This window comes from Musca domestica, unplaced genomic scaffold (genome assembly GCF_030504385.1).
Source record: "Musca domestica strain aabys unplaced genomic scaffold, Musca_domestica.polishedcontigs.V.1.1 4, whole genome shotgun sequence".
Lineage (NCBI taxonomy): Eukaryota > Metazoa > Arthropoda > Insecta > Diptera > Muscidae > Musca > Musca domestica.
In genome coordinates, this window is record NW_026712328.1 from 28477951 (window position 1) to 28490211 (window position 12261).

General features: G+C 36.4%; 1 protein-coding gene across 1 annotated transcript in view; it reads right to left on the reverse strand.

Moving 5' to 3' along the window:
• The window catches only part of LOC101901532 (serine-rich adhesin for platelets), a 238540-nt gene that overhangs the window by 9186 nt on the left and 217093 nt on the right, over positions 1-12261 (reverse strand). The window contains exon 5 of the mRNA XM_059126713.1: positions 7497-10777. Within this exon, the coding sequence (XP_058982696.1) occupies positions 7497-10777 (3281 nt within the window). The remainder of the gene's footprint in view (positions 1-7496; positions 10778-12261) is intronic.

Below are 12261 nucleotides of genomic sequence, written 5' to 3' on the forward strand. Positions count from 1 at the left end.
TTGTGATTAGTCAAATATCAGGGTTAACACGGCAAAGAATTTGTATATAAACCATGGTAGAAGAATACAGGTAGATGCATTAACGCTTGGGAACATTGATATGTCAAAACTTTTAACATGTTTTTTTTTCAAATATAAGTAGATTTTTATATGTTTTCTTATACGGCGTCAATCGGAAGTTATTATAATCTGCCTTTTTATTTTTTTTACAAATTTAAATAATTTTTCATTCAAAAATTGGTTTGACAGTTCATTGTCCAAGTAGCTGCTTCGATGCGACTGCCTGTATTCTTCTACCATGATATAAACGCACTATCAACGAAATAATAATATTCACACTTTGTAATATTTTTTATAAATACAAGTACATCCCAAAAAATTCAAGGTATTTTCAATAGCCATATTTTCTTCTTCCCATTGAAAAGATTTCGTCAACTCTAATTTAATATATGAGAAGTTGAAAAAAAAAATGGCAAAAATTCTGAAATTTTCCAAGTGGGAATGAAGAGAAAACATAATGGCAGAATGACTCAACATAAAACCGATCTTAATTTTTTTTTAGAATTTTATACAATAAAAAATTTGTATTTTTCGTTATCATGTATTTAATGCATTAAGTAGCCATTGTTTTAGGTTAAAAAATGCCTTTCAGGAAATGTCCAAAACACTTGTTAAAACTACGGATGCCGGCCCATGTCAATAACCAGTCTATGGCAAACAAAAGTGTATACAAAAACAGACGGATGGATGCCAACATAATGTTGCTGATGAATTTTGTGGTTTTATAAACTTGACAGTTTGAAGGGTTATACAATTCAGAACAAATACACACTCATTTTACCATGAACATTTAGTGTATTTTGTTCCAACACAATGATGATCATCATCGTGACGATGTTGATAGTGATGAGTACTTTTTAAGTGGAGTACAATTCGGCCGCCAGCAAAATTGTCTATTGTCATTGTCATAGAAAAAAACAAGAAGAAGATTCATAATATCCTGATAGTTGTCATTGTCAGTAGCAGCATATGCTGGTCGATACAGTGATTTGCCTCTTCGTTATACACTTAAACCCAAATAACCATAGACTGTTGAAGTGACGTTGACATTCGATAACATTGTTGGAATATGTCTGTGGTTAGGGACATTAAAAGAGGGGCCTATACTCCCCCTACGCCAGCACATATATATATATGCACAAGAGACAACAAAGAAACAATAACCACATAATGGCTATGGAACAATGAAACTACCACTTTGAAAACTTTTATATAAAAGGAAGAAACCAAAATCAATTGTTAATGTACTTCAAACGGTATGGCAGTTTCGATGAACGAGGGTTTCATCAAATGTTATGGCAATAAATTAATAGAATTTATTCCAAGTATTAAATCGAAATAATAAAATGTTCCGTAATCCCAATTTGGTTTTATAAAAAAATACTTGTTGAAGGAAAGTTACTAAATAAATGATTTTACGCCTTAATTAATTTCTATCTTGTGAGCCCTTACTGTAATCTTCAACTACGTTTGCATACAAAATCTCAATACGGTTTAATCCAGATAAATGAGGTATGTTTTAATTAATTGTGATTGACCAATTATTATCTGGGTTAATCCGGGTAGAGATTTTGTATGTAAACGTACTTTTAGATTACAGTAAGGGTTCTCAAGATACGAGTTAACGAAAACGTAACATAATTTAATTATTAAGGTGATAATACATAAAACGTTTTTTTGACTGGCTTAAGTCATAGGCTGGCTTCATCGGAAAAGAACAAAGGAGCGTAATCTTTTTAATTTTTTCTTCAAAAAATATTTTTAATGTTTTCTTCAAAAAATATGAATTTTTATATGTTTTCTTATAAGATGCCAATCGGAGGTTGTTATAAAATGCATTTTTAAACAATTTTAACGAATTTGAATAATTTTGCATTCAAAAATTTGAATTTCATAATTGGTTTGACAGTTCATTGTCCCAGCAGCTGTGTCGGTGCGACTGCCTGTATTTTTCTAGCATGGGAGCGTGGGACCAAATTCGAACTAAGTCAACCTAAAACTCCTTTGTTCAAAGACTTAAAATGGTAAAAACTAGACAAAATACATTTTGAGCAAATGGTTTGTGTCTGCAATGCATAGAGTAACAGCTCATGACAGAGACATGTTAATATAAAAACCACAATTACAGAAACGAATGAGAGATAAAAGTTTGAAAAATGCAAAAATTTCGTTTCAAACTTCTATTCCATAGACCTTTTCAAAAATTTGAATATCGTCATAGCGGTTAAAATCTGTTAAAATTTGTAAATATGTTGCATGGCAGAAGAATACAGGAGAATACAGATTGCATCAACGCTTGGGAGCATTGATATGTTTTCTTATACTAGTCATTCGAAGGCTATTATAATTCGCGTTTTTTCAACAATTTTTACAAATTTAAATAATTTTTCATTCAACATTTTCTATTCCAAAATTGGTTTGACAGTTCATTGTCCCAGCAGCTGTGTCGGCGCGTCTACCTATATTCTTCTACCATGCTATGTTGTTATGATATCATAACAGAGGTATTTTTACAGGGTTGCCATATTTTGATTCTGTCTTGTCCTATCTTTATACTTCTATGTCTGTGCTTTGTCCCTTTACGAAGAAGCCTGCCAATGACTTAAGCCAGTCAGAAAAGCGTTTTATGTATTCTCATCTTTATTTTTTAGACTTCCTGTACATTAAGATACGTTTACACATGGCGCAATGATTTTCGTTTCTTTCCTTCTATTTTTCTCAAAAATCTTTAGAGATATATAAAACACAAAAAAAGAAAGAAAATTTGTCCTTCCATTAATTTTACGCGTTTGTTTTTTATTTATTGAATATCTATGCAACAAGTTGTTTTGTTTACCTTACCCTACCTTCTCTTAATTGTACCATGCGTTCACACACAATTTATACTATTAACCCAGATAAATATGTTGTATGTAAACGAGCTATTATAGCCTTTTGTTATTATATGTAATCTTGACTATATATTCAACTTTTATTAGAAATTGAGAATAGATTTGGATTATTTTAGGGATTGTTAAGTCTTGCAAAAGGCATTTCGCTATCCGGATGAAAAAACATAATTGAGGTTTATTTCGACACATTGTCAGGTCCTGTTTACATTTACATCGTAATCATGGTGAAGTGCTTTATCTTAACAAATTTAACGACAAATATATGGAAACATGTGAAATTGATGAAAATAACTTTCCTAATGATTCGTTTACACCAAACCAGTTTAAATACAAAATTGTAATGAACTTGCTAAACTTATGACCGCAAAAATACGAGGTTTATTAAAACGAAATTTAATTCAGATAATTATATCAAGTACTAAGATTTGAAAATTCTGCCAAACCAATCTCAATATAAAGTTTAAGCATTTAACCAAAATTTTCATATCAATCCCCATACATGTCGTTCTATGAATTTTCGATTTTGGATAAAAGGTCAAGTTTAAAATATCAAAAATTAAAATATGTGTGTTTAAGTGTATGCATAAAAAAAATTTACATACTCAACAATTAATGACAAAATCATAACGGCTTTAGGGGATGACATATTGCCACTTAGGAAATGTACTTCAAACACTTTTTTTGTTAATGATAGAGAAAAAAAATGTGTTGAAGTGTCAATTATGCAAAGTGATTGTACTTCCAGTGATTTTTTTCAATTAAGAAAAAAAGTGGATTTTTTGTTGTCGTTGAAATGTTCGGTTTTTGCTGTGGGTTGCTATAAAAGGGGAAAGTTTGGAGTATTGTTTTAATGGGGAGTAATGTTATCATATTCAATGTGGGGGGTGTTTCAATATCTTTGATAAATTATATTTTACATGGAATGTATATAAGTTTGCTGACGAAATTTTTACTCATAGGATATTGAAGGAGGAACATGAGATACCAGAGATTGTTGAGAGTATTCGTATTAAGGTGAGAATACATAAAACGTTTATTTGACTGGCTTAAGTCATCAGCTGGCTTCTTCGTAGAGGAACAAAAGAGTTTTAGGTTGACTTAGTTCGATTTTGACCCTACACTCCTTTGTTCTTTTCCAAAGAAGCCAGCCGATGACTAAAGCCAGTCAAATAAGTGTTTTATGTTTTCTCACTTTTAACTATAGGCTTGATGTAAACATTGATTGGCTCCAATATTGGGCTTGTGTAAATAGAGTTAACAAAAGCTAATTCAATAAATATCAATAGTGTTTCCGACTACCTAGATTTATCCAAAAATGTACATAAATTAATTTAAAGTATTGTAAAAATTTGAAAGCGTAACATTATATCTAAAGTCTAATTGAAATACAGTAACATTTTAAGCGAAATATTGACATAAAAGTAAGTTTACATACAGAATCTCTAACCCTGATAATAGTTCAATCACAATATATTTGACAATGTAAAACATACATTGAATTTATTGTGAATAATCATTTATTGTGATTTATTAACCCGGTTAGCCCGCGTAGAGATTTAGTATGTAAATGTACTTTGAAATGAATTAAATTATTAAAATCTTTGTGAAAAATATTTGAGAGTACAAAATAGTGTGAAAAATAAAATAGAATAGTTATCGATAGCTCTAGATATAAATTCCAAGCTCACATGGTACATGATTTCCTCTCTATTCGTTGTTCGACCTTAAATTAAGAAATACCTGTTTTTATTCCCGATACAAAGTTTCCTAGGAGCACGTTTAGACGCCTATATCCATTCGATTTCAAATGTCAATTCCTTAGAGTAAACGACACGTAAATCGTATTCATAAATCTAGTGGATATTATTTTACCTATGCGCTATGGAGTTGCAATTCTGAGACGAAATTAAACACGTGATATAATGTGTGGAATTAATAACGTCATATCTTTTGAAGCATTTCCCTTTAAATTTGAATGAACGTGTGTACATAGTTTTAATAATAAACAATGTAGTTCAAATGCCAATGCGAACATGGTATAAGACTCAGAAATTTTCTTGTTATTGTTTCAAATATCCGCGTAACCCAGAAAGAGAGTCGTAATAACGGGATTTTCTCACAAAGCTAATCGATTTTTTTTTAATAAATTGTACTATGAAATGTGAATTTTATATTTATTGGGCAATTTAGGCATAGGGTCTAAATTTCAGAATAATTTTTGGTAAGAATAAATGTGGGATTTACCTATCGATAACTGTATTTAACTGTTAGAATATAACTGTTATGTATTTAAAGAAGAATAATAGAGAGTAAAGAAGAGAGTACAAAAAAGGGCTTTTTGACTGACTTAAGTCATCGGCTGGCTTCTTTGTAGAGGAACAAAGGATTTTTAGATCGACTTAGTTCGATTTTGGTCCTACGCTTCTTTGTTCTTTTCCGAACAAGCCAGCCGATGACTTAAAGTTGAGATTACATAAAGCGCATATGTCGCTGGCTTAAGTCACCGCCAGGTTTCTTCGGAAATGAACAAAAGAGCATAGGGCCAAATTCGAACTAAGTCAACCTTAAACTCCTTTGTTCATATGCGAAGAAGACAGCCGATGACTTAAGCCAACCAAATACGTACTTTATGTATTTCCACCTTTAATGTTGAGAATACATAAAGCGCATATGTCGCCGGCTTAAGTCACCGGCTAGCTTCTTCGGAAATGAACAAACGAGCATAGGGCCAAATTCGAACTAAGTCAACCTTAAACTCCTTCGATCATCTACGATGAAGCCAGCCGATGACTTAAGCCAGCCAAATATGCCCTTTACGTATTTCCACCCTAAAACGCTTTTTCAACTGGCTTCTTCGTAGCGGAACGAAGGAGTTTTAGGTTGACTTAGTTCCATTTCGGTCCTACGCTCTTTTGTTCCGAAGAAGCCAGCCAGAAAAGGGGTTTATGTATTCTCACTTTTAAGTCAGTCAAAAAAGCCATTAATGTATTCTCACCTTAAGTAAAACGAATATAAACTCTCAGTCCTACCAAATTTCCGTCACTTCGAATTTCTGTAAAATTCTCTGACGACGATTATCATCATGAGGTAATATAATCTTTAAAGGCTTCATAAGTACCGCATCGATAAACGATTTATGATATTTTACCTGCGGTACAGCCGGTGAAATTAAGCTATCCAAATCAGAGTCCGAATCATCATCATCGTTGTCATTGCAAGGTAAGTTGTTATTTTTTTCGCTAGTCGTTTTCAGACTACAATCCGATAATATCGATGGTGAATCATCGAAATTTTCCAGAGATTTATTACGCAAATACGAAGAATCCACAGAAATTGTGGATAAAGAAAACTCATCGATGAGACGTTCAAAAGATTTGGCAATTTTCCGGGGATTTGAACCATTCTCGGGAGTCGACGATGAATTTGGTGGATATGGAGATTTGTGACTGTCGTCTAAAACATTTTGTAGAATATTTTTAATATTCTTTGTGTTGCGTGGTAGCGATTTGAAATGATGTGGACTGGGGGTTCTCAGGGAGGAAGTATTTAGCAAGGCAGAAGACATTGTTGGTGTCGCCATTTGCGATGGCTGCTGCTGCTGCAGCTCTTGATTTTCTTTGTTCATTTCCAATTTCATGTTATCGTTTGCCAATCTATAGCTGTTATTACGTTTTAACGGCATATGTTTGCCGGGGGGTTGTTGGGGCTCTTCATCACTGGGGGATGATGAAGATGACGGATCTAACTGCGTACTTGCATTCGTCATTTGTTGCGAGTTTGCAATACTCGTAGTCGTCATCGACATCGTCATTGTTGCTGTCGCTGTCGTCGTCGTCTTTGTAGTCTCTGTCGTGTCTTGAATTTTCGTTTTTGGGTCATCGTTATGTGAAATCGATTTTTCTTTGTTATGGTTGTCGTCAGCGTCATTATTATTATTGTAGTTGTTGTTGTTGGTAAAAAGGTATGGAGAATTACGTTTGGCAAGTTCCTCCTTTGTTTGGCAAGAAGGAAATGCATTTTGTGTAGCATTCATTTGGGGTTTATTTGAATTTGAACGTATGGGCAGAGCTGGTGGTGGCGGTGGGGCTTGGGATGCTAACATTGGGGTTGATTTTATTATGGGCAAGTTATTGTTTTCCCCATTCCCCATCGCCACCTGGGGCGATGCAAGTGAATCACCACCATCACCACCTTCTCTGCCACGACAACTTTCAATTTCTTTGTGTTTTGACTTTTGCTTAGCTTTAAATGTTCCCATAAGGGGCATATGGGGAGCAGCAGCATGACAAGGTTCTTGAAAGTTACCCAGACTAGTTGGAGCCGGAGGAATCTCCGGCCCATTGGATATTATGTGTTTCCGTTTAATTATTATTTGTGTGTTATTTACATGGTTTGTGGGGTTTGGTTTGCTAATACTTATTTGTTGTTGTTGTTGTGAAAGTGTTGATGGTGTTGGAGGATGAGAAATAGGAAGTGGTGTTGTTGGTGTTGTTGTTGTTTTTAATTCATTTGTTATAGCTGTAGTTGTAGAAGAACAAAGCTTACCTTCGTCATCTTTGGATGATAGAGTGCCACTACCACCACCTCCACTGTTCGTGGTAGCGGTGGTGGCGACAGATGCTGCGGATATGGAGGAGCCTGTCGATGATGATATGGTGGAGCCAGTACTTGAGGCTGTTGATTTTGTGGATGGTGAATGCATCATGGACGACTGTGGATGATGGAAATAGGGATTTGTTTGATTGGCAGTCAACTGTTTGCTGCTGTTGTTGGTGGCATCGCTATAAATGGCCGCATATGCCGAGGACGAAGCGTACATTTCCGTGGCAGTGTTGTTTGCTTGCTGTTCGTACGGTGTTAGGGGCAATGGACGCATCGAGGGCGAACCCAATGCCAATTTTGACGAATTCTGATGAACTATGGGCCGGACATTGGCAATTTTTCGCGGATTTGCATTGCTCTTGTTGAGCAGCAATAGCTTGGCCACCGGATTAAGAACACTTTCACTTTTCACTGGCGTCGATGTGGAACTATGCAAACTGGACGTACTCGTATTGCGTATTGTGGTATCGACACTTTCGTTTTCTTCTTCGCCGCCGCGTTTAATATCACTATACTCGTTGGAATCGTCGTAGTCTGGTTGCCGTTTGACATACGGACCCGGTGCGAATGTTGTGTGCGCGCCTTTGCGTCGTTTCAAACTATCGGAATCGTAAATTGGTTTGCCTTGTGCATTCAAACGTACTCTGGCTCCCTTATGGGGTGAGACATGCGGCGATGAGGAAGCAGATGATGGTGGTGTGTTTTGCAAATAACTGAGAGTTGTAGCATTTGCAGATGTCGATGTAGCAGTGGCTGCGGCTGTGGCAGCAGCAGCAGATGCTGCAATTTCTGAACGTAATTCATTTATTTCGGCATACATGGCCATTGCGCCGCCAGGCGAAGACATTGAATTGTTTGGTTGTTGTGTAGCTTTGTCCGAGTCGGCGCACAAGGCACTTCTTTGTTTGTTTTCACTCTCTGCCATCGAACTACCCTCCGCCCTTGTTTTCGAAGAGCTGCTGGCAGCAAGGACAGAAGGGGATTCCTTAGCATAGGCTTTTTGTATTGTCTTGGGCAATTCATTCAAGGAAACGTATTCAGTGGCTGGCTGTGGCATTCTCAAGACATTGTTGGAATAATAAATACCCAGTGAACTGGCAGCCGAAGCTTTTGGCATCATTGGTTGGCCAGGAGCTTTTTTGTTATTGTTATTGCTAACATCGGCTGAAATGTAAACGTATTCACCGGCCATATCGTAAAGCTCATCGTCATTGATGACCGAAAGTTCGGGTGTGGGGAAAGCTTTCTTGGGTGATTTCTTAACCGAGGGTGGCAATATAACTTTGAGCTTTTCAAACAGGGATAGATTTTCATTGACGTGATTTAAATTGTTGTCTACCTCCTGTAGTTTCACCTTTTCCTTGTCATCATCCAGCAAATCCTTAAAGCTTTCCTCCGTTAGGGTTTTATTCAAGACATCATCCTCATCTTCGTTTGTCTCATCTTCCACATCTTGGTGGCGTTCACTTTGGAACTCATCCAGATGATGATTCTCATCATCACTGGTAGATGGCGTAATGATACACATGGATGGTATGCGCCTGGCAGTCATGGCAGTTTTCTGTTTTATCCTTTCAATACGTTCCACACCCTCCAGATCGGAGCATTCCGATACCTCAACCTCACTGCTGTGTGGCAGTGACAGGGCTCCTCTTTTCTTGATTTGTTCATTGAAATTAAATTCATCATCTTGGGATTCTGGAGTTGCAGTATTGGATTCCAATGAGGGAACTTCACTGCAGGACAATTTCAATGAGGCATTAACATTACGTTTTATGGTACCAGTACGCTCCAAGGTACTTCCTATGGTACTACTGGAAATACTTCTTTCCAGGGTACTGGTGGAGGCACTGCTCAAGCGTAAAGAGCTAACACGTTCGGGCACTTCGGGACCACAGCTGGCCAGGCTATTATTCAAGCTAGACTGTTCGGCACCGGAGTTATGGGCCATCAATGTGGTGCACACGGTACCCGCTGAACTGGTTGTGGTCGATGTTGAACCTCTACCAAACAGTTCATATTCATTTTCAGCCATTAATGTCTGCGGTGAGCTGTTGAAACTAGATGGTCCAGATTGTCCAAAAATGGAGCCATTCAAGGGATGACCACCAATTTGGAAATTACTCATGTTTATCTCCTCCTCCTTCAATGTTCTCAGACCACTATCCATGTGGAAGGAGGTGTAGTAACCTTCGGTATCACATGAATATGCCGAACTGGTTTCATCATCCAAATGATTGGGATATGTACCCTCATTGGCCATTTGCAAATCGGGCGTGGCTGTTCCCTCACTTGTCACACTGCTCGATGCTGATGTATTAAAGAAACGTCTACGACTCAGCATTGAAGACGGTGGATTACTGCTGCCATTCTGGAAACTCGATACATTCAACGAAGTATTGGAAGCACTTGACTTGGGTTGCAATGTTATTTCACTGCCAATCGAGGCACGACCCGATTCGGAACTGGCACTCCAATTGCCACTACTCGAATGCGGCTGGTCATCCTTGTTGTTGCCACCACCCAGGCCGTTGATACGTCGCTGGCGATTCAATGAAGAAGTATCTCTCAGCTTCACATTCGCACATGCCGAATTTAAGTGAAGTTTACCTCTCAAATGACCCGAACTACTGACACTCATCGATTTCTCTGACGACGAATACGAGGGTTTTCGTTCATGCGAAAACCGACTTTCGTGTGCACGCTGTGTAACATATTCATGGACCCGGCAATCTTCATCCACATCGGTAACCGATGATTTCTCACCCATCTTGGTGGTTGAAGATGTCTTGTGCGATGAAACGCTAGCACTACCCGAAGCCGAACATATTTCGGCCTTTTCGCTTGATGTGTTGTGGCTATCTGCCGATGTGGAACCGGATGTATTTAAATCATTACTGCCACTGCAGCCACTGCTGTTAATGGTCGATAACATGGATGCATTATGCTGATCGCCGGAGGCGGAACGTTGCATAAACTTGAAACGATTGCGACCCCATTGTTTGAGGGAATTTAAACGGGTCAAGGTGCTCTTTCCCTTATCGTAGGGTAAGGCAACAGATTCTTTTTTTAATAGATCACTCGACTTGCTGCGACCGAATTTCGATTTGGATGCCTTTAGATCGGCAGCACGATTGCGTTGTTGCTGTTCCATCACATCCCCATTTCCATCTTCAGTCGAAGCTAAAGCATTTTTAAGTTCGCCGCTAGTAGCCGTCGTATCGCTAAAGTTAGTTGAATGTTTTTTTTTTTTTTGAGGGGTATGATGAAAGATTATGATTCGATTTTTGGTGAGTTTTCGATTTTTTTTTTGTACAAATGTAGATTTTTGGTTTTAGAATTTCGCATATTCAAAACATAAAATAGGAGGCGGGATTTTGGGTAACATAAAAAGAGAATAAACGAGAAGAAAAAAACATGTATTTAAGGTTAGTTTATGTTGTTGTTGTTTTTGTAGGCTGGTTAAATTAAAATAAAATGATTATGTTTTTTTTTTAATTAAAAAATATTAATAAATAAATAAAATACTTATTTACAAAATATTTATAAAAATAATGTGTGATGATATTGCTTTTTTGTAAGCAAAAACAAGCCAGAGAGGGTGAGAGAGAAAGAGAAATGATAATGAAAGAGAAAGCAGAATTTAGGAGATATTTATAGAGAAGAGGCTTAATGTGTGAATTTATTTGGAAATGATAAATATAGAGCGTGTGAATGTCAAAAATTATCATAAAGCTCTGAAATGTAATTCAAATGAATGCAAGAGTGCAGTGGTGAATTAAATTCAGGTTCTTTTTAAAGTTATCAGTCTAATGCATTTGACAGGTGCCAATATAAAAGTCTTTAGCCTTTAGTATGTAAAAACGTTTGGATTGACGAAATCCAATGCCAATTTCAAATGTCAATTCCAAAGCGTAAACGCAACGTAAATCGTATATGCCACGGAATGAAGTGGCATTTGAAATCGAGTAAACTTCGTAAAATAAGAAAAACTGTCGTATGTAAGTTGTGTTATAGTTGGCAACACTACGATTTTAAATGCATTAGCTTTACAATTTAAGCACTCTGGTCACACATCAATTTGTCTGGTTAAACTTTAATGTAAATAATTTTGAAAAATTAAAACTATAGACTAAATTTGAATGCGATAGATAAAAAAAGTATATGAGGAAATAGTGAAAATTTGATATGACAATCTTATGAAAAATCATTTTTTTAATAATATGATGAGTATGTTTTTGAAATTATTGTGTGAATTTGAAGGCATTTGTTGTTGATAGCGAGAGCGGCTGAATATTAATAAATCGATATGTTTCATAATCAGCTCAAATATCCAGATAAAATTTTATTCCCACGGATAGTATTTTCCTGGAGAGACAATTCCTGCAATCATGAATAATTGAGGAAAAACGAGTAAAAAGCGTTAGGTTCGGCTAGGCCGAAATTTTATTACCCTCCACAATTTTGAAGAAAATTGAAAATTGAAAAAAAAAAAAATCCGTAGAAAAATATTTCTCAATTGATAACCTTTATATGGGGGCTATACGGAGATGTGGAGGCTGTAGTACTCATTACGAACTTCGCATACAAAATTTGAAACAATTCCGGTAAAAATGTCGCTAAAATCATCAAAATACCGAATATTGGGAGATACAGTTATATAGGGGGGCTATATGAAGACCTGTGAACCTGTACATACACTTTTTTG